Below are 23,732 nucleotides of genomic sequence, written 5' to 3' on the forward strand. Positions count from 1 at the left end.
GAGGGCACTAGAGAAATTTTTTTCTTTTTAAGTCTAAAGAAACATTTCCAAATACTTATTCCATGTGATATTAATAGGTACCTGGATGAAAGGGTCCCCTATTAAAGTAAGTTTGAGGAAAACTGAGAGAAGAGTTTTCAGAGTCTTTCATGAACCAGGGTAATTCTGGAGCTTTCCATCTCTGTACTCAGCTTTCCTCAGTGTCAGGATTTTGTCCTTGTCCTGGGAAGAAGATGGGTAGGGCAGTTTCAGGAGTCGCAGCTCACTGCAGAGGTCCCCAGCCCCTAAGCCACATCGCCCAGGCATCACAGGCCAGTTACTACAGAAGGACCATGACGGCTGTGGAGTAATCCACCCTCGCCTCCGGGCCTGGGAAGGACCACCGCCCTCCCTTCGCCTTGGGGGAAATTTGGGGCCAGTAAAGATGAAGGGAATGATTGTTAGGTAAGCAATAACAGTGTCCGCACTGCCACAAAGCTCAAGATACTGTACAATGACTAAGTTTTTGAGAAGATATTTACCAACTGTCAAAACTTTTACAGTTCTCCCGCAAGTCCAGGAATTCAAAGCAAATCATGTATTTCAAGAACTGCTACAGTGCTTTCCCTCATCCTTCCCCATCCCCGACTCAAAGCCCCCACAATCAGTGAGCAAAGCATGCATGCTGTGTAGTGGCCGAAGTCAGTCCTCCGCGTACAGTGAAAGAAGTAACCAACGCCTGAGTCCCACTGAAAGTGAACTGTGCGCTCCAGAAGTAAGCTTCAGAGTGTCACACATCCTGTCGAAAAACAGAGGGTGTGGTCATGATATATTATCACGTTGCCCTCCCCCCGAACTGTGGGCCAGAGTCTCAGCCTAATGCGTCCCCAGTTCTCTCTCTGACTGTGCATCACTCTCGGTAGAGTTTAATCCCTGGGATGTGGTTTAAGTGGTTTCCAGGTAAATCCGTTGAAAGCAATTTGACAAAAAGAAAATTTTTAGCTGAAAGCAGTCTGGCTGAAGAACCTCTCTGTAGTGTTAATTGGTCAAAAATGAATATCCTCAGTGACCAGCAGTAATTACTGACTGTAGGAGCAAATACGAGCAAACCTGCCCACAGCCAGCAGTAGCTGACCCTTGGTCAGCAGGATTACGGGTATTTTCCCAAGCCTTCTTTTGCTGGCTTGCATTTAATAATAGAACAGGCAAAGTCATGCTTTTCTGCATTGCTTTTGTAATAAGAAAAAAAATAAAATGAAAAGATATGGAATTGGGGGGGATTTGAGGGGTTTGTTCTTCCTTCCTTAAATTCTAATTCACTTTTAGTCAATGTGCTAGCTGTGCTTGCTTGGCAGTTTTTCTATTTTTGTGCATAGAGATGAAAGATATTTTATTTATTTCATCTAGCCCCTTCATGTTGGAGAGCACAGGATGAGAGTAATTGGCTGAAAATAAATTAGAAGTTTTAAAAGGCAAATAAACATGGAAAACCTCAGAAAATGTAAAGCTGAGTTTCTAAATCTGCTTTTAAATGCATTATAAGGGACAGCACACCCAGGTTGCCCTACCACTTCCAAGACTCAGGGCCGCCACAAGCCAATCAATACGCAGCATGTCTGCCGGGTGCCTCCAGGCAGCCCACACGGTGAGGGCAGCCCCTGCCGTCCTCGGAGGACTCAGCAACCTAAACATAAACTGATATAACGGACTCCTCCTGTCAAATGGTTCTTGGTCTGATTATAGCCTGTTGTTTTAATGAGAGGAAGCACTTGTTTACATTTCTGCTCAGGGCTCCTGGGTAGTCCTAAGGATTTTAAAGAATTCTGAATCCAGTGCAAAAGCCTGGAATGCCAGGTGCTCTGCTAAAGTGCCTGGGGAAGGTTTGTTTTGTTTTCTTTCAAAGACTAGCATTATGACAGACATCGTGTATTTGTTGAGCATCTGTTACTGATCTGGTTGTTCTGCCTTCAAACCTACCCCCAGGGTAATATTTCTAACTCACTGGCCTGCCTTAAATTCTTCAGTATCTCCTCCAGCACCTTCTGGACACCATCTAATCTCCTTTGTAGAGCTTTTGAAGTTCTTCATATCTCCACCTCACCTCCCACCACGCACTGTGCATACTCAGGCTCCTGACACAGTGAACTGCTTGAATGTCTTTCGGCGCATCATGCTTGAGCACGCCTCTGCGCATCCTGACCCAGTTTCCTGGGCCTGACCAACCCCTAATTATCCTTTACACTTGGCCTAGAACCCACCTTTGTAAGGAAACCATCCCTGACCCACTCCTCCTCTGAGATGCTCCTGCTGTATCCTGCACACCCTACTGTTCCCATATTCTCACCACCATGTTACTATGTGTGATGTCATGACACATGATGTAAGCACGTCGCTGCCATTCTCAACAGACTAGGACATCTCAGAGAGCAAGAGTAGGATCTCCTTTTTTTTTGTATAATTATGATTTAGCACAATTACACACATTTAGTATGTGCTAAGTTAATTTTAGTTGAATGAGTCAATGAATGTAAATTCTTCTACAGTATCTATCATTGTACTGTGCTGTAGGAAATACAAGGGTGGTTTAGGGTATAATCTGGAGCATTGCAGAACAATCCTAACAGGAAGACAAAGCCTAACAGTATGAAGTAAGTGACAGAAAAAATGTGATATGAATTTAATGATAAAAATAGCTACCATTTACTGTGCACAAGGCGCCAAGCACTATTTGAGTGCTTTATATCTCTGTGCTTTTCACCTGTTAACTAATTTAATCTTTGAAATAGTCCTCTATTTGATAATGTATACATATATATTACATATATAAACATATTACATATGTATGTGTATAGTCCCCCTTTTCACTGGAATTCTTGAGTTTCTATATTTGGAATTACATAAGAGTTTTTTTTTTGCTATAGTGCATGTTTTTTGCCTTTGACAAACTTTTTATTTTTGACTAATTATAATGAAACATCAGAGGTAAAATTCACTAAGTAAACACCATTGTGAAGGTGGATGAGAATAACATTAAATTTTTTGCTCAGATAGAATTTCTATAACCTTATAGTTGATAAACTTTGAAACACAGCAGAAGTCCTTTATAACCAGAATCTAAAGAAATTGAGAGCCAATTCACATCCTTAACACATAATTCAGTAAAAGTCTGTCATGTGCTTAGCATCTGACTGCAGTATAATAAGAATGTCTCCAGACTACATTTTGACCTTGAAAAATTAAGCCCACAATGAACAGAGTTAGCGCATTGAATTTACAAGAGTGGATCCCAGCAGCTGTGCTGGCCTCATTACAATCTCGCATGGTGACAAACTATATGATAGCAAACCCTTTATTCCAATAGTGATTTTCCACAGAGGAATTACAAAGTACCTTGGGAAATTATGCCATTAATATTCATTAAGTGCACACAGTGGCAGAAACTGAAGAACAGAGATTCAATGAAGCCATAGGCTCTGCTGAGAGTAATCTCACACCCTCACTTTACCTCATTGATCATCCACAAGGCCAGGCTTCCTCTCAACTGCAGGAGTCAGAAGACCCTTCCCTGTAAATCAATGCCTTCCACCTAGAATGCCATGATTTATAGAAAGTTTTCTGCTCCTGTGGAGGGTTAATCAAGTGTTTTCATTACCTCCTTACCCCACTGTGTCTTTCATTTGTCAGTACCATAAACCAAAACCCCAACTTTTTAGTGATAATATAGATGCATAAATAGCTATCCAGCTAGCTACATACACACACCCCCCCCCACAATGCTGTAGTATCATTTTCATTGTGTGTTTCAAACAAGGTCAGTGTATTTCTCACATCTATAAACTTTCCTCCCATTGAGTTATACATGGATTAATAACTGACCTCAAAATACAAGGTTATATTCTCTGTCTTACCAAAATATGCTAATTTTATCCAAAATACTAGTTAATGCTATGTGCCAGAATCATCTACAAAGAAACACCAAAGAAAACACCATGCCAGGAATATTTCAGCATAAAAATTAGCTTTTGTATTATTCTTACATAAATATTATCTAGTCTGCCACATTTTTGTTCTTTGAAGCAGAAATGTCAAACAAACAGTGGGGAAGGTTTATGTGATAAATAAATATCTTTGCTTTTTCTTCCATCAGATATTTTCTCAATGATTTCTGACTCCAGTGGGGTGATGGTTTATGGACGATACGATCAATTCCTGCGGGAAGTTCTCAAGCTACCCACAGCAGTTTTTGAAGGTCCCTCATTCGGTTACACAGAACAGTCTGCTAGATCCTGTTTCTCTCAACAGGTAGGAGAGATCGCATTTAAGGAAGTGTCACTCAGACAGTGGTTGCTGTCCCTTTTATGTCACTCCAAGCCACTAATTAGTCAAGTTCTTTTTCATGATAACCTGTAGTACACCTTCCAGCCTCTGACAAGTGACCTATGAATCGGTAACTAAATGACACACCTGGATAATAGTAATAGGTGATGTCTACTGAGTGTGCCAGGCACCAGGCTAAGTTTTTCACTTGCGTTGTCTAATTTAATCCTTACAACAACCCTATAATCTCAGTATCATTAGTATAACTGTATACTATCAAAAGGGCTGAATTGTCATTCAGCTTCACATGAAACACAAGTCTGACCCACCACCAAGTTTCACCGAAGCTTAGTGAAGACAAAAAAGGTATGGCACGTGCCACACGGCCCTGTGGGAGTCCCAAACTATGGTAGACATGGCTCCCTAAATCTTCCACGATGTGATAGATTTAGGGCTCAGAGTGACATGTCTTACCTGGGTTGGTCCACATTAGCCCAGGGAAGCTGCGTAATTTGGGGAGCACTCCATGTTCATGTCTCTCGAGTCATGCAGAAAGTGTCCATGTCTAGTGTCCAGCACAGCACAGTGGTAGTTTACAAATCCATAAATTGAAGGTTTGTTTACACTTGTTTTAAAAAGTCAAACTAATCAAGAAAGTCTTCTGAAAGGATCCCCTGAATAAAACATCAGTACATAGCAGCCACTGAAAAGGTGCATTTACTATCCAGCTATTAAACGAAATCAATCTCTTTCCTTGGTGATGCAGGAAGTCAAAGTGCCTCAGGCATCCCTGCAGTTGGACTTATGTCAATTTACGGAGAACCACAAACATACCCATACAATCAGTGAAGGAAAGGATGGTTGCATACAGGAAGTGCTCACTCTTCTCCTATGGCATTGCACCCAGGAAGACTTTCTGACCCCATGCCTCCACCCCAAGGATACCTTAGGTACCTGAGTTCTGCCCCCAGCAGGACTTAGGTGATTGATGAGAAGTTCTGGGCTGTGAAGCTGTATAGAAGGAGACTTAGGCGAATAGATCCATGGTCGTCTTTCAAGTTCCCTTGGAACTGGTAACATTGTAAAAGTTTCTCCCCTCTCTTTTTTTATCATCTTCTATTGCCTGGCCCATTGCATTAAGTAAGCCCTAAACTGAGCTCTCTGCCTCTAAGTATAATATTAGTTTGTTTGTGCAGCCCTTGATTTGAGGTAGTGTATTACAGAATGCTCAGTAAATCTATTAGTGCTTCAGTATATTTCACATCCAAAATTAGCTACAATAACAGGATTTTTAAAATCTTATTCGGACCTATATATTCAAAAAGAATTATATAGGATGTTGCCATTGCTCAAAATTTCTTCTGAAATATCTATAGACTTTCCCATTATATAATCTTTTATATACCTTTAATGAGAAATTTATACATGTTAAAATCATGATATTTTTTAAAGTTCCAGATGATTTTTAGCCAGTATGATATTCCAAATGGATAAGATCATTTGAAGTACAGAAAGAGGCAACACCAGCAAAAGTAATGAGGCCTGTTTATTTTTGTGCTTCATAAACTGGATGTTTGAATGATGAAATTCCCAAACTGTTTAAATTGCTTTATTAGAAAAAGTACAAGCCACTCCAAGTAATGTTTTAAAAGACAGAATTATTTTAGGCATATAAATAATATTTTAATATTATTTATTAAAAGTAATATTTTAATATTATTTAGGGATATAAATATAATATTTTTAAATATTATCTCACGACTTAACACTTTACATAATTTATTTTTTTATAATAATGTTTATATCAATCCTGAAAAAACCTTAAAGTATTTAGTATTATGAGGAACTGATAAAAAAAAGATTAAATAGTACCAAAACAGCTGTTTTGTGAATCACTAGTGTAAAGTATAGCCTTTGAAGAAGCACTATAGCCCTTCAGGACTGAATTTTTTGCCTAAAATAATTAAACTCTCTCATCCAACTTTATATTCTAATTCAAAATTTCAAATACAATAGTGATTTTTGCACATAAACATGTAATTTTTGCCGTTTGTTGAATTATAATATCATGTATTAAATAGAATTGCTTATTTTTATTATTTTGAAAGAAATATATGCAGGACCTGGCACAAATAATGCCCCTGTATATTACAAAATCTTTTATTACAAAATCATAAGCATGTTATTCTGTAACATAACAATATCACACTCAAGCACACCAGATGATATTTTAGGTGAAATGTTCAAATTAAAACTATAAATTATTACACCTATAATATTACCCTACCAACCACACTCAGGCAGGTGTTACTTCTGCCAGATCCTGTGTATAACACATTCATTTTATATATCAGAAGGGACCAGGATACTGAGACAGAAGCAGATGGAACTAAAAGAAGAGATATATAAAGAGAAAAGAGGATTTTTTAATGTAGATTGTCCTCTCCTTACAGGAGGGATTGCTTCCTCTTAACAGGATTCCCTCCTAAACGTGTACAGCAGACCATTCACATTGACCATAAAATATTTAATTACGGGGTTTGAGGAAGTTCACAAGGGAAGCTACTGTACAAATGTGGAAGACTGACATAGGAACTGTATTGTGTGCTATGACACACAGTTGGGTAAACCTTATGGAAACGCCTATTCATCTTTCCTCATCATTTTAATACTGTCCCTCATATATGAAAGTGATGCTCTCAAAATTGCTTTTCTCCTTGTGATAATATTGACTCAGCTTCAGTGGAGATAATTCAGTTCTCGGTATAAGTATAAAACGCAATCAATATTTTAAATTCTGCTGAACTTTATTTCAAGTTCTGTTTCTTTATATATTAGAGGTTAATTGAATGTCTTGTTCCTTTGATCCCAAACTCTATTTGCATGACAGGTAAATTAAGCTTGTTGTCTGTTCTAAATTTTTGTGGGCTTTTTTTCATGCAGAAAAAAGTCACGTTAAACAGTTTCTTGGACACACTCATGTCAGACCCTCCCCCTCAGTGTCTGGTCTGGCTGCCCCTTCTGCATCGGCTGGCAAATGTAGAAAATGGTGAGTAGTTACTACTAAGCTAAGGCAATTTTTTTAATCATTGAAATTAAGTGATCAAGTGTATAGTAATTAAGCCAAAGTCATTGTTCTAGGGAGGTCTGTGTAGATGTTCTGAGCTTTGTTTAGGACAGAACTAACCAGTCTTCCTAATCAATAACGCCTTAGAGGTACACTGCAAAATTAAGACTGTCAGTTCTAAGAGCTTATTTGTGTACCTCTGAATTACAAGTCAGATGTGGCTTAAAGACTTGAAACCACAGAAGACTCTCAACAAGGAATGTGATATTTTCTACTATTTGTTTTGGGTCTGAATTTCCCAGATTGGTTTACATTGGCGTTGACTACTTCTCCCTAGGCACTCGGCCAGGAGTATGTAGAGGAGAAGGGAAAAAATTAGATGAGAGAAACTTCCTTACTAATCTTTTGTCATGTGCTCCAAATTGCAAGCTTTCAATGGTTGTAGTTATGTCAAAAGTAAAAGTAATACAAACTTTTATAAGGGCAAGTGTTTCTAGGATAAAAGTAGTGAATATTGATATACCCAAATTTAAACGTAAAATACAGAACAAAAGTTAAAAAAAATTTAAACATGGAACAGTTCAGTGCATCTTTCTAATCTTTCAATGTTCTTATTTATTATTCAATTTAAATCTGAGATTTCTCCAGACTTAAATAGAAAATAACTTATCCCATATCTCTTCCTAGAATCTTAATGTCTACACATTTCTTTAATATATATTGGAGGTAAAGTTAGCTTAATCTCAAATTCCCATTCAGAACTTCTAGCATCTGCCTTTATCATCTCTAACTTAAAAGTTATAAATTTACCCTGCTGTGCTCACAGAGAAGATTTAAAGAATGAATTAACTATGTTCTCTGTAGTCACTACCAAGCATAAATTTGTTTTTTATGTTTCCTGCTCATCTGCAGAAGCAGAGAGCAACCAAGGTCCCGCTCATGCACCTGAGTTCATATTACGGTTCACGGTTCCAGAACTAGTCACCCTGCAATCATAAAGTTGTGATTTTTTTCCTCTAGCACAGAATTTCCTGTTGCAGGAAATTAGTTTCATAAGCCCTGTCCCAGAGCAGTTGTCTCGAAATTCAGGTTTCCTTCAGCCTTTCCCAAAAGCCAGAAAAGGGAGGATATGATGCATATTCAGAAGTCAGTACCTCCAGAACAGATTTTACAATTTGCTTTTCATCTTCATTGATTCTTTTTTGCATTATTTTCCCTGGCTAGTTCACCAGAGAATAACTTTACAAAAGGCAAAAGTTGTTGCCATTGTTGTTTACTATCATCAGCTCATAGCATATAGACAATTACTTGGATTTGATCATTCATTAGCTTTACATTTCAATTATTTTACCTTTCCTGCTTTAACATTCACATATTCTACCAAAGAAAGTTGTGTTTCCTGAGTTGTCTGAATGAGAACTACATTTAAATAATTCACACATCTCTTTGGCCCCTATTCATCTGCCTCTTAGGAAAGAAAAAAAATCTGTTTGTTAAACAGATTTTTAACAAACAATAGCAATGTCACTCATTAGCCAAGCCCAGTAAATACTTCTTTTTTTTTAAAAAAAGTACTGTGTTTTTCAGATCATAAGACACACCTAGGTTTTAGAGGAAATAGGAAAAAAATTTTGAAGCAAAAAATGTGGTAAAATATTTAATATCATAAATAACATAATATTTCACCAACGTAAATGTAAACAGAACTCAACAGCAGCATTAACCACCATTATTCTCCCAAATTTGGGGCGGAGAGTACGTCTTATAGTCTGAAAAATATGGTAATTCAATTCTCTCATCCATTTTTTCTACTCTCCCTCCATTTCTTTTTCTTTTTCCTTCTCGTTTCCCATTTCTCTAACGTTTGGTCTCTACCTACTGGATAGTCAGCTGTGTTCATCCCTCGTGCTTCTGAGTCTTCCAATGAGCTGTGCAGGTCTTCTGGAGACAGAGCACTCTGGGGGGAAGGTGGGCCAGTCTGCGTAATGTATATTCTTGTAGTGTAAGAGATGGGAGTAGGAAGAACAAATGGTATTACAGAAATTTGTTGTTAAAAGAACACCTATCCTCCATCCCTTTTCATTTCTTCCACCTCCACACATATGCTTGAAATGGGCAGTGAGATTGCAGGAATGAACATAATGCTTCTCTCAGCCGAGCTGACTGTCATCTCAAATCATGGCACACAGCAGAAAAGCTGCAGTTCCCATTGGGCTATATTCTTCCTTCTCCTGGCTCATACTTTGGTGTTCTTGTTTGTTCTTCACTTACTGTCCCCTTAGTCTTCCATCCGGTTGAGTGTTCCTACTGCCACAGCGAGAGTATGATGGGGTTTCGCTACCGATGCCAACAGTGTCACAATTACCAGCTCTGTCAGGACTGCTTCTGGAGAGGACATGCCGGTGGTTCCCATAGCAACCAGCACCAAATGAAAGAGTACACGTCATGGGTAAGGCAAGGTCCAGGCAATACTTAAAGTTGCATGTGTGAGTGTTACGCAGATTGCAAGAGAATGTCAAGGATGGTGACAGCATTAAGGAGCAATTTCAACCTGAGGTCTATAGCATTCCTTCTACCCCCCATCTCAATGGGATCTCTTACTCATTGTATCTGAGCCCAGTGTAACTTCCTGTAACTTACAATATAGGAAGACTCAAACTTCCTTACTTCTTGAAATATAGACAATTCAGTACTGATTTAGATAACAACTGAACAGCAAGCACCTTCTGAGACATAATCTCACTTTCATAGTAAGTTAAGGTTCTTTTCAAATTTTGTTTGTTTGTTTGTTTGTTTGTTTTCTGTCATTTTTTGTATTTTGTGGGAATTGCTTACAAATGTTTGCTAGTTTCTTTTTTCTTAGATTCTGGAGTTCTTTTAAGTGCGTAACTAGAAAACCAAGGAAAGACGTGTGAGCATGTGGGCTTAATGGTGCTGTTCCATTTTACTTCTTTGGAGGAGAGGGATATTGTGGCAATATTAGCAAACCATCTTTCCATGAATAGTGCACGTGAGCAACTTGCTAAAGATGACCTGTGAGTGTCTGTCCCTGCAATGGGTGTATTCTCAGCAGCACATGGCCCTGGGTCTATGGAAAGAATTTGACCCCATGAGCCTGTTGCTCCAATGGTTTACAGTTCACTGACCCCTTCCTGCCTCAGTTAAAGTCAAAGGTCGACCCCCATCATGTTGTTCTGTGACAGTACCACTCTACCTACAGGCCACTTTGTGAGATACACCATCAGCTCTACCAACTCCTCTTGAAATAATTCTTCCACAAGAGCATGCAAATTTTTTTAAGGTTTTTATTTTCTACAGTTTAATGTACTTCAATTCAACATATAGTCTTTAAGAGTAAGTTCTTTTTCCTTTTTTTAAAAAGGAGTATCTTCAGAATATACATTTTAAATAGCAATGGTCTTTCTAACAATGACTATTGGGAACTGATATTCAGTGTGAAAATATTAATAGTTTAGTGCCTGTCAGATTCTGAGTTCAAATGACAGTTCTTCACTAAGTCATCATATACTGAGGGCTGCATGCCAGTACTAAGGCCACTGTCACTGTTGGTCATGTCATATGCTAAGGACAGATATATTGACACAGATGATAAGACACAATTTAGTACAGAAGATAGAAGAAAGCACTTTCTATTTTCCTTTTTTAAAAAGATTTTATTTGTTTGTTTGTTTGTTTATTTAGAAGGAAAGGGAGGGAGAAAGATGGAGAGAAACATCAATGTGTGGTTGCCTCTCACATGGCCCCCACTGGGGACCTGGCCTGCTACCCAGACATGTGCCTTGACTGGGAATTGAATCTGCGACCTTTTGGTTCACAGCCCAGGCTCAATCCACTGAGCTACACCAGCCAGGGCCTATTTTCTTATTGTCAATATATTACCAGTTTTCAAACTTGTTCTATCCCAGATTCTGGAGAGTTGGTATCAGAAGAGTAATCATGTTGGTTGTTTTATATAAATGCTGAAATTAGATAAGGAACCTCTTCCTTAGGGATTGAGGACCCTAAAATTACTTGGCAGGGCAATAACTTCACGAAGTCAGAGTAGAGTCCTCAGGAAGACGAAGTGGCCCCAATGTTTATAGGGTAAAGAGCTTTATTCTGTTACTGTTTTAAGTGTTCCAAGAGATACACCTAGCCAAACCACAATGGAACTTTCTGAACAATGTTCCTACTACTTAGCTTTTAAATAATGAGGACAAAAGTCACATTATTGTATTGCCAATTATGGGCTCTATGTGTAAAAGAAAATTAAAAAGTTATAAATGGCTTCTCATGGAGGAGAGAAATTGGGGTGAAGATTTATTATATATAGTAAATTATTTTTGATAATTTTGGCTATGAAACTTTAAGATGAATGTTCCACTTATCTAAATGAATTACAGGTAGCATGATGCTCTGAAAAGAACATGAATTTTAAATTCTCAAGACTCAAATTGAAGCTGCACTTTTAGTTAGATGCATTCCGCCACACCTGAATCATCTTACACCTGGGTTCCTGCAAAACCTCTTGCTTATTAAGACAGAGCAATCCTTCTAGAATCAGGTCTGATGCTGTCACCTCCATGATTTAAACTCTTCATTGTCTCCCCCTGCATTCAAGATAAAGACCACAGTCCTTGATGTAACATATAAGGACTTTAATGATCTTCGTCCTGCTCTCCTCTTCTTCCTCCATCTGGAATCGCCTTCCCAGTCCCCTGAGTATTTGTCTAAAGGACTCCTGCTGGCCCATTAAGTCCCAGCTCAGGAGCTCCCATTTATCACAGCATTCGCCAATGCTAAGCAGCAGGAGGCAGGCGCCTTGTTGGCCTGTTTACCATTGAGCCGACTCCCTGACTTGGAGTAGATACTCAAAGAGGAGTTCTTGAATGAGTGAATGAATGAGTGGTTATCTACTATGAAAGCAAATCATCTGATAAAATGTGACATAAATGTCAATTGTTATCACCTCTATCTTTCTTCTTCTTTGCAGAAATCACCCGCTAAGAAGCTAACTAATGCGTTAAGCAAGTCCCTGAGCTGTGCTTCCAGCCGTGAGCCTTTGCACCCTATGTTCCCGGACCAGCCTGAGAAGCCACTCAACTTGGCCCACATCGTGTGAGTACCTCTGCCCTCCACACTAAGAGACCTCTCTCTTCATTGATGCACATCTGAGTCCACACAAAAGCAAATTTCCTATCAGTTGTCAGGGACAGAGCTTTAACATGTAATTTAAAGAAAAACAGTGAATGTAAAGTCATTACAATATTTTGTTGTAGAGATATATAGTACAAGTGCTCAGCTGTACAAGTAAGGTATGCAGCACTAATGTAATTCACCCAGTGATAAAAAAGGATAGTTTTAAAATATAGGGGTGTTAGTGGAGTTCACTCATTGGAAGTTAGCAATCAATGGAATTAGTGTGGTAAGAAAATTTTAAAGCACATTTTACTTTAGCATCATATGTGCCTTGAGTCCCAAATACAAAAGCCCTTTGTTTTATTTTTCTGCAGAGACAGCCATCTCAAAGATGGCAGCAAACCTGGAAATTATTGCTGTTTTATCCCAAGCTACATAACTTCAGAAAAATCATGGCTTGTGCTGGGGAACATTAAAGAGGGGCATTGGTGGGAATATTTATCAGAACATCTACAAAACAGACTTTAAAAAAATATTCCTCCAAAGTAGGTGTGTGTTTGGAGGAAAGAGGGGCCTGGGCCTGGGCCAGGGCACAGTGCTCCCACCTACCCCCACCCCTTACCGTCAGAGCCTCTCTCCGGCCTTGGTAGCCAAGAAAAAAGAGGAGGCTTTTTTCCTCTGATGTCGTCTTGGGCTCAAAAGATGAAGGGAGCCCATTTCCTATTTCTAAGCACAGTAAGGAATTCTGTAGTCAGCAGTGCCTCAGCAAGCCTCACATCTAGAATAGGTGATTTTCCCTCCTGATAGATTGCCTTTCATTTGCAAGTTCAGCAGGACCTGCGGCACTGCAGAGCCTATGTGGACATGTTGACATCAAGAGGTGGGCTGATCAGACCTACCAGCATTAGGAATTCACCAATGCCGAGTTCATGATTCAGGCAGTTCAGATCATGACCCATAAGTAGCACTGTGGTGGGCCTGAGACCCTTATGAAAGCAGTAACTCTTTCGTCTGATGGATCTAAGCAAATACCATCAAATGACCTGTGCTGTGGCATGTCCGTGAACTTTGTATAAATACTACAGGGCTTTGTTTGGTTTGGTCCCAAGTGCCTATGAGGGCTCACTGTCCTCAGCAGCACACAGTCTGGAGGCTCCTGTTGCTGGCATAGGCGAGGCATCCAAAAACTAATATAAACTGAATCTGTAGAATGTGGTTCACTATTTTTGGAAATTTTGCTCCTAAAAATAAGCCTTCAGATAAACCAGGGGTAAATAAATACAGAGAGTGTTCCAAAGAGCTAACCACTTTCAGAAAATGACTTCAGAAAATGAGCTGTTCTTATTAAGGTCTCAACTTTCCCTCCCATAGCCAGAGACAATCACTAAACTGTTAACGAATGAACAAAACAAAGTGAGGGCAAGTCTATGCTTTGCCACATAGTCACCTTCTACCAGACCTGCCAGGAGTTTCACCCCTGAGTGCAGCATTCAACCAGAGCTGCTGGATACTAGGAAGAGAGACTTGGGGTGTGAATGGCTTGGCTCTATGGGCTTTGCAATAGAACAGAATTAGGATGCTGCCTCCCGCCTCAGGAAAGAATTAGGAGATGAGGCAGTGTGAAATCAAAGTCCATTTCACAGTCAGCCGCACTGAAGTATCACCTTGCATGGAGACTTGTACTCAAGTTGGCTCAGGACTGGGGTTGGGGAGGGTATTATTTAATTGGCCGTGTAAAATTTTTTTAACTTTATAGTGGTGATATGAGCTGATGCATTATTCACTCAACTAAATGAGAGTAATATCTACACAGTTTGGGTTCCATGGAGAGTTTCAGGATTCCCTTAAAATTCTACACAAAATATGCCCTTTTTTCTGAGAAATGTTGAATATATTGAACTGGATTCTCAAAATATCCCTTGAATCAAAATAGTGATCTATCCTCACTGCTAATATATTTTTCCAGGGTGAATGTCTTAATTTAAAAATTGTGAAAAATATGTAATTACTGAAATAACATATTAGAAACTCTGGATGCAGAATGCTCAATCTATACTAGAACAGAATATTTTTTCTATTTTTGACTTTAGACATTTTTCTCCCTATTTGTTATTTAAATGTTAATGCCCTAAATAGGCATCCATGTCTTATTTTCATTATTTTTTGGATGGGGATACCTAAGGCTTCTAATTTTAAAATATACTGTTCATTTAGCTATTCTAAATTATCCTAGGCACGTGATGGCTGCTTCAGTGGGTGACATTTTGGTATCTTGGCATTTGTGCTTAGCTATCAGATTGCTTGTAAATGTTACCACCATGATTAACAGTCTCTATTCTATTCAATTCTTTGCTGCCCAAAGTGATACTTGGTAAGTAAGTTCAATAGTCCCCAGTGTACTTATAAAGATTTGTCATCATAATTATAAGTACTTATGAGACACAAAACTAGTTTAAAACTCATTCTGCCTTAAGCTGAACACTTTCAGTTTATAAGAATGACAGTTTTATAAAAATGCCTTCTGCAAAGATGTCATCCAGGAAGAAAATCTTGGACTAGGCCCCTGTGGCTTTATCTTATGGAACTATTTCTTTTCTTTAAGAGTAAATATGTTGCCCTGGCTGGCATAGCTCAGTGGATTGAGCACGGGCTGGGAACCAAAGTGTCCCAGGTTCGATTCCCAGCCAGGGTACATTCCTGGGTTGCAGGCCAGAACCCCCAGCAACCGCACATTGATATCTCTCTCTCTCTCTCTCTCTCTCTCTCTCTCTCTCTCTCCCTCTCTAAAAATAAATAAATAAAATCTTTAAAAAAAAAAAAAGAGTAAATATGTTTAAAATTCCCAATGAGACCTATTTATTAGATAAGGTAACTTGCCACTTGTTTATGGAGGAAATAGAAACTTTAATCCTTTTGAAAGTCAACATTTGGTCCTAAGGGTAGCCATTCTGTGTCTCAAGTTCAGCATTTTTATAATGAACTTTAAATCTGAAGCTGTTTACTAATAAGCTACAATTTTCAGCTTTGCAGTAACCAGGTTTAATAAAGTAAATTTACCAGGATAGTTAAAACGCATTCTAAATCTACTTTTCTCATTGCCTAGCGATAGAGCAAGATGGGAAAGTTTTTTAAAAAGACAAAAGAAAGGTTAGTCAAGATTTTTTCAAGCTACAATGTAAGATATTTCATTCTGTTTACTGCTTTAAAAACTGAAATACCTGAATTTTGAAATTCACAGAGGACATTTGTATAAAAATAGCATCCTTCTTATAAAGCCAACCTGTCTGCTCAAGGCAAAATTAGTTTTAAATTAGCCTCAGGTAACAAAGCTACATCCTAACCCTGGCTGGTGTAGCGTTGTGGATTGACTACCAGCCTGCGAACCAAAGGGTCGCCAGTTCTATTCCCAGTCAGGGCACATGCCTGGGTTGCAAGCCAGGTCCCCAGTAGGGGGTATGTGAGAGGCAACCACACACTGATGTTTCTCTCCCTCTCTTCCTCCCTTCCCCTCTCTCTAAAAATAAATAAATAAAATCTTTCTTTTAAAGCTACATCCTAGATTAGCAATGCACAACACCAAGATTGTTTTCAGAATTTTGGCTAATATGTTTAGAGCAGATGAAATAGTGAACCTGCTGTTTTGACCTCATCCGACAAACAGTATGTCAACAAATTCTCAGTTGAACCCCAGGTACTGGGAACCAAGTTTTAATGAGTTTTTGTATATAGTGCTGACATTTTAAAACCTGCATAGCATCATATTCATTCCCATTAAACAAATTGCGGTAAACAAGTCTACCTGTTTCCTAGAATTTCTTTATTGTAGAATACAAACTCTATCTCATTCCCTAGGATAAAGAATTAACCCATTACAAATTCGGCTCTTGATCAAGCCAACACCATAGACTCTATAGGCTACTGTAATTAACATTTCATCTTCAAATAATTCTACACTGTCAAACTCAAATAGAGAATTACAGTGAAATCAAAATTTTTCCTGATGCAGAATGATACCCTGCCTCACCCTCCATCTATTGAACTGTCAATCCCGTCTCGGTTTCTCATGGATTGTCTTACCACGGACCTAAAGTCAGACTAAAAACTGCTTGGAGATGAGAGCAGGATCACAGCTCTATGGTTTTGCCTGGACTAAGACACCAGTGATGGGGCAAAAATGACCAGATGAAATGTAAAACAGCACAGGGAAGGACAGACCTGATGCAGTTGGTAGTTTGGCTCATGGACAATTTTGAGGAATGTTCAACCTATTATTTTCTCTCATCACATGAAAAAAAGTGAAGTTTGTGAGTGAAGCCTTGCACCACGTGCCCTATTATCTGGGCCATCCAATAACAGGAAGTCAGTAAATACTTTGCAGGTGCTTAATGGCATCTTCATTTACAACAAAGAGCAAGTACCAGATGACTTTGTAGCTGGGTCCTTCCAGGCTGGACGGGAGGGAGAGGGCCATTTTTGTGGGAAACACAAGAAGAAGTTTCCAAGCCTTCAGAGATCTTCCTTTTTGCAAAAAGATGTAGGTCCTGAACATTATCAATTTTCAGAGCTTCTCCCTTTAGAAGGCAGTAAATGTAAGGCTGCCTCAAAATCCTCACTGAGGCTCAGAGCTCATGAATCAACACCCTGTGGTGTCCAGAACTTCCTCACCATGTTTCCTTGAGATTCTGTGTTCTCAAAGCAATGTAACTTTACGGACATGGACAACGGTGAGGTGTTTGCTGTGGGGAAGGGGACACTAAATGGTAATGGAATAAAATACAATAAAAATTAAATTAGAAAAAGAAATGTAACTTTAAAACACTCAAAGAATGTAGTTGAAAAATGTAAAATTTTGTGTTGATCCTGAGTTAAGATAGAACTCTGGTCTTCCCACCCCCTCTCCTCAGGGATGGTGGTAGCTAGATTTTAATCTGTGACTTCTACTTGTTTTAACTTCCCATCCATACTGTACTTTGTTTTAGGCCACCCAGACCTGTAACCAGCATGAATGACACCCTGTTCTCCCACTCTGTCCCCTCCTCAGGAAGTCCTTTTATTACCAGGAGGTAAGTTCCAATCCTACTTTATAATAAGCCCTCGATTTGGTAATGAGCCTTGATTCTGTGGCAAGAAAAATATCCTAGTGTAAACCAAGAGTGGAAGCCTATTGTTAGAAACTAGTTAAGTAAATATCTGTTGCATGTTTTCCATTTCATTCATTTGGCTGCATATAAAGAGGAATAGGATAGCTGCAGGGATTAAAGTCCTTTCTGCAGGACTTGCATTTATAGTGCAGCCACTGTAAGAATGTAGAATAAGTTTATGTTTTACTACTGACATGCATGCATTCTCTTCACTGAGAAAGTCGCTTTCATAACACTTAGAAAGGTCCATTTAAGCCAGGAAATTGGAATTTCAAGATTCAATGGATAATTATGATGTACACTCTGAAACATCTCTGAATTCAAAGCTCCAGATATAAAATCCTCTTCTTGGTGAACCTTGCAGTTCCTGAGGCTAGAGACTGAAGACCAAACTTGGAAATGTAGTTTCTACATAAGTAATTTCAGGATAGTAACAAGGACTCAAACAAAAGGTGGATTATGTATCATCTTTTTTAACAAGATCCATTCCCACTGTGAGCAAAGAACAGGTGACTGCAGTACTTCCTTTAGAGCCAATGTTACAAATATGCAGGGTCAAGAGTTGCTCATTTGATCAAATATCACAAATAAAGCACCAGAGAATTATTTTATAAATACAAGGAGAAAGCTCACAGGAAAGCAGAGGCAAAGGTAAGGATAATTAGAGTGAGTAACTGAGCCCAAGATTTTCAAATGCCTTTCAGTAGGAAAAAAAAATACAGCCTCATGTTTTACAAAATGAACGTAATCAGTCTTTTCCCTGAAGAGGTTTCTGAGATGCCAGTTTCACTGTAAAATCCTGGTACGTTCTAGTGAGGATTTGAAGGCAGTGAGACTCGGAGCACTACTGTTTTTCCTCCGCGTTCCTGTACTTGCCCATCAACAGGAACCCGGGATGAAGGGGTTCCCCATAATTGTAATGAGCAGAATAAATGGAATGTTCATGGTGTTTCCTTCCTATAAATTAAGCAAGTCTGTATTTAACCAGTGGAAATGAAGACACAACTGAACTACAGAACCCCACAGTGAAATCATGTGGTTAGGCCCTCGGTGTGTTTCTCTTAGCACTTCTTTTCAAAACCCCCAGCAAATTCAACCATCTTTTCTAAAACAGAATCCTACACTGTAAAGTCTGTAAGAGACATGGGCCTGTGCATCTGCCTAGAGAAGATCCTGCATGATGTTAAGAAAGATGTTGTGCATTTATTAGGAAGCTCTGCATTCTGCAAATGTCGAGCAGAGATAGACTCCATCCTTACTGAAGGTCATTTTATATCATTTCAGCTCGGACGGTGCTTATGGTGGATGCGTCTAGATGGATAACATGGCTTCCTCTACTCTAAAATATTCCTATAATGCTCTGAGCTGTTCTGGTTCCTCCAGGGTGCATGGTACCTATTAACCCAAAATATGATAATTTCCCTTTTTTCCCATTTTCAGTCCTTTTGGAATGTTCCTTGTGAACCACAGACACATTGTTTAAAGTTTGCAGTTCATCCTGTCACCTCAGAGATTGGCCTCTGGCTTCTGTTTTAAGGGTGCTGTTCAATAAAGCTGTGTACACTGAACTTCTTTCCTCCATGAGTGGGCCTTGCTCTGTCTGTGGGAGGTTTTAATGAGATCTCATTGTTTGACTCCCTCAGGTTGCCTGAGGGGATAAGTGCATCCAGCCCTGTGGCTGAAGAGCATTCGCTTATAAAGCTGTATGTAAATCAGCTTGACCACTGCACACGGTCAGTATCCCAGCCCTGAATCACTAGTCATAGTGGCAGTTCCATAGCCAGACTGCTAGTCATTCTACTCCATCACTAAAGTCCTTGCTGTGTGTCTCAGGGGAGACAGAGGTCTTTGGGGCTTTCACAAGACTCCATTGAGAATTTCCAACTTGAGCTGGACTTCTCAGCTCCTTCCTCTCATTTCCCCTTATTTTACTGATCTCATGGCCTCGCACCAGTGTATACATGAGACGCACAGCTATGAAGAAGACCGAGCCGGATTTTCATCTTTCCTTCTTTGCAAGACCCAGATGGTGATTTCTTAGACTCTTGAATGAAGTGCATCTTGGAACGATCATTAGCATTAACTGGGTGAGGCCAGGACCAGGTCACATGGCTGGACCATATTGCAGTAAAAGACTTGAGGACGTAACACCTTTCTGCCCCACTGGGCCTGGGCCATGTTCTCCCCAAGGCAGAGCAGTCTGATTCCTACTGAAGTAGCAATTCCAAAATGAATATCATACCATTAATGCTTAATTTCTGTCAATTGATAATGCTAGTGGTGATCCACTGTTCATTTCTTAACCATGTTCATACACTAAAATTGATGGAAACCCATAACGCCAAATGTAGGCATAAGTTAAAGGTCCTATTCTTCCTGTGATTGGAACTGAGCCAAGTAAATGTAACCTGGAGCCCTGCCCTCACTCCTGCTCCACACCGACTTCCTTTTTTGAAATGAGATAAAGCCTAAACAAGCCAGGAACATGCTGATCAGTGTCAATAAAGCAGAGAAGTTTGCCATGCAGATATTTTATTAGCCTGAGGTATCAGTATTTTGTGACAAATCTTAGAAAGATAAAGCGGAAAGAGGACGAGCTGAAATCAGCACTCCAGAATCCTCGTCATAAACTCCCAGCATTGCTCACCTAGAGTCCTTTACAAGCACACCACTTTGATCTTCAAAGGGCACTAGGGTATATCTTTGAAGTCTCTTGACATCCTAGTAATCTGACTCACACAGATTTATGAGTGTATAACTCTGGTTACCACCACCATCTGCTGCATCCTCTTTTCTTATATCCATCTCCAGTTATACATGATTCACTTTTCCCTTACTTAAAAGAAAAGAGGGAATTCTTGAAGGCACTCTCCCTTAACCGCTTGAAGTCTATGTTTGTGTGTGTGTGTGTGTGTGTGTGTGTGTGTGTGTGATGCCAGTTAGCAATTAGAATGTTGGTCAAATAACATAATTCATGGACTAATTCACTGCGTTCATTTTCTTGATCATAACTTTATCCCTAAACCTAGATTGTTTTCTTGGAAATGCATTAATTTGTAGGGACCAGGTGGCCGGGTCAATAGAAATCTATCATTACCACTAGAAAAAAAGCTCCAAGAGCTATGTATAGTAGAGCAGCAACATTATCTCAGCTTCTGAAGTACATCCTGTCACTGTTGCAAATATTACTGCTAGCACTGACCCAAAGCCAGGTCTGAAAAGTCCGTTCTCCTCGCACTGTGCGCAGCACTGTGCCTCTGAGTATCTGCTCTCTTCGTAGGCCAGAGTCATGCCCCCTTTGTAAACTCCTAATGATCTCACGAAAATCCTTGCCCAGGTTATGTGAGAAAGTCAACCAGTCTTTCCTGTAAAATGAGTTTCTTTAGTTCTGTCTGGCTTCTTCATTAGCCACATTAAGGATGCTCTGAAAGTTTGAATGGCTAGATTCTTCTATCCCCAGTGTTAGAAATATCTCATAAAGTTTTCCCAGATATTTCAATAGATTTCTATAATGAAAGCCACTCAGAAAAGGAATCAGGTTGGCTAGGATGTGTAGCACCTAACCAGACCTTATCACTCTTCCAAATGGTAGAATTGCTTCAGGCATAGACTATCTTGACCGCAATTTAATGTGGTGTTTTCTGGTTTGTCACAATAACATTTGGTTAATTTCTTAACATTGTGTTAGGCTCAGTGGTGCATGTGGGGAAGGCATACCACATGCCCCAAGTGCTTCCCAGACTCTGATTCTTACCAGTGGAACAGCGTTTGTGAGTTATTTTTGTTGATTGGCTACTTGCTAGATTGGTTTGGGTTTTCAACCACAGAGTGGCTAATTACTATGTCTTTTCTGTTATTTCAAACACTTTGCTGAAACAAAGATTCTTTACCTAACAACCCAGATTATTAATCTGACTTAAAAGTTCAAACTAAATTTTAAGCATTTGTGCTTTGGTAATCAAAAGTGAATAGAAATGAAATTGAGGTACAGAATTCAGTCTTTGATCTGAAAATCAAAGTTTTATTCATGGTTAATTTTTTCTAAGATTAAAGCCCATCTTTTTCAGTAAGAAAAGTAGATAAATTTATAAATCAACATCATAAAACAGATAAATATGCATCAAATAGCCTGAGGATTTCTTTTTTTCTTTTTTTATTTTTACAGAGAGGGAGAGAAACATTGATTTGTAAGAGATATATCAATTAGTTGCCTCTTATGTGCCCCCACTGGGGACCTGGCCTAAAACCCAGGCATGTGCCCCGACTGGGAATTGAACTGGTGCCCCTTCAATCCACTGAGCCGTTCCAGCCAGGGCTACCCTGAAGATTTCTTCACTCTTTTCACACTTTCTGGGTGTGTTGTCTGAAATTTTATGAAATTTGAAATAATCACTCTCTGCTGCTATTTCTTTATTCCATGTCTCCCCAGAGCTACATTAATATGCCAGATTTTTCCAAACTCGAAATAAGCCCATCTTTACACTGAATTCTGCTTCCTACACTAAAATGTGAGGGCATAATTAAAACTGCTGTCACCTCTCTTCTTCACCTCGACAACTTTTATTCCCTTATTAGAGTTGCTTTAGTTGTTGTCTGTGTGTGCTCTGCACCAGCACACTTTTCCAGAGGCTCTCTTGGTAAAAATATAGTTGCTGTGGTTTGATGATGTCTGGGGGAAAACAGTAAATGTAGCGAATCCAGTGTAAGGGTTCTTAGTATTTCTTCTATGGTATCTGCTTAAGGTGGTTTGATTTTCATGCCAGCTTGAACTGACAACAATTAATTACCCCACTGAGACACTAAACTACTTTTTATGCTTGTTTGTTGATTTGCATGTGGCAGATATTTTGTTTCAGATCAAAGATATTGAAAGCTAGAATAGGAAAGGGAAAGACAATTTTTCAAGATATTACCTCCTAACAAAACTGATGTATATTCTCTTCTCTATTGTGCCCAAACTATGTTAATTACAGTGAGCAGCAAAATTTGATTCACAGTGATAGTCACTTAAGGAGGGAGCTGACTTTACAAGTTATTCTTCACAAGTCCAAACACCACACAACTTTATTAATTATTTGAAATCAATACAAATGAAGATATATGTTTCCAGTTTGACATGGCTCAATATTGTGTTCCTGCCAACCCCTGCGTTCACAATTATTGCACATGACGTGACTTATTTCTGTAGCACTGTTGCTCAGTGAGACCGCATCCGACTTTCATTTAAACCCATTTGTTTTCACATTCAATAAGGGAAAAACGTCTTTGACCAGGGCTAAAATAGTAATCCAACATAAACAGAGAGGGGTTTGTAAAAATATATTTCAGATTTCAGCAAAATCCCAGGGAGCTTTTATGTGTAGTTTTGTTACCTTAGAACGCACCAAAAACGTTTGCACTTAAGCAAAACTACTGGCATCAGTTGTCAACCTTCAAAAGTAAAGGGTGAATTTAAATAAATAAATATGAAATATTTTTAAATTTCTCTATCCTTCCAGAACTATTGCATCTGTGTGTGTGTGTGTGTGTGTGTGTGTGTGTGAGAGAAAATTTGGCAAGAAGGGCATTTATCTTTATATATCCTATTTTCTAAAGTTCTAAAAAGGAATTGGTGAGAAAATAGAGACTTTTTTAGGAAATAAATAGCCTTAAAGGAATATTTCTGTCCCTTTTTTTCCCAGCAAAACACATAAACTTCAAAATTTACCTTGTCTTACACTCAGGGGTACGAATGTCACCACACTCATTACTGGTAATACATGTGAAAGGGATGTGCTTATACATGGGCATGGGCCTGGTTAAAAAAAAAATGACAACAATAAGAAAAAAGGTACATATGCATACAATTTTAGAGATGGCAGTCTTGCTTCTCCAGGGGACTCAGAAAAGATTTATCGCCCATGGTCAAGGGGAGTCCCAAGTAGTTCCCATTTCAGAGCTTGAAAGGAAAGGTGCACTTTGACGTGCAGGCAGGGCATATAGAAGACTCAGAAGCTTTTAGAACTAGCTTGTGCAAAAGCACTCATTTCTTGGTAAGAACATCTGTTCCAGCGTGCCTGATCCCAAAGTCCGCAATTAATTAGACATGT

At 39.1% G+C, this 23,732-nt stretch overlaps 1 protein-coding gene across 15 annotated transcripts in view; it reads left to right on the forward strand.

Annotated features, from left to right (window-relative positions):
* Window positions 1–23,732, forward strand: part of DTNA (dystrobrevin alpha) — a 249,233-nt gene that overhangs the window by 170,674 nt on the left and 54,827 nt on the right. For 9 of the 15 annotated variants that reach the window (XM_045849586.1, XM_045849591.1, XM_045849592.1 and 6 more), the window contains exons 7-11: window positions 4,127–4,281; window positions 7,240–7,345; window positions 9,646–9,812; window positions 12,357–12,481; window positions 17,482–17,565. In XM_045849586.1, the coding sequence (XP_045705542.1) occupies window positions 4,127–4,281; window positions 7,240–7,345; window positions 9,646–9,812; window positions 12,357–12,481; window positions 17,482–17,565 (637 nt within the window). Of the gene's footprint in view, window positions 1–4,126; window positions 4,282–7,239; window positions 7,346–9,645; window positions 9,813–12,356; window positions 12,482–14,864; window positions 14,874–17,481; window positions 17,566–18,927; window positions 19,202–23,732 lie in introns of those variants that run through there. The other 6 variants (XM_045849587.1, XM_045849590.1, XM_045849594.1 and 3 more) reach the window with 3 other exon arrangements.

This window comes from Phyllostomus hastatus, unplaced genomic scaffold (genome assembly GCF_019186645.2).
Source record: "Phyllostomus hastatus isolate PE091 unplaced genomic scaffold, TTU_PhHast_1.1 phas_contig_80, whole genome shotgun sequence".
In the NCBI taxonomy this organism is placed as follows: Eukaryota; Metazoa; Chordata; class Mammalia; order Chiroptera; family Phyllostomidae; genus Phyllostomus; species Phyllostomus hastatus.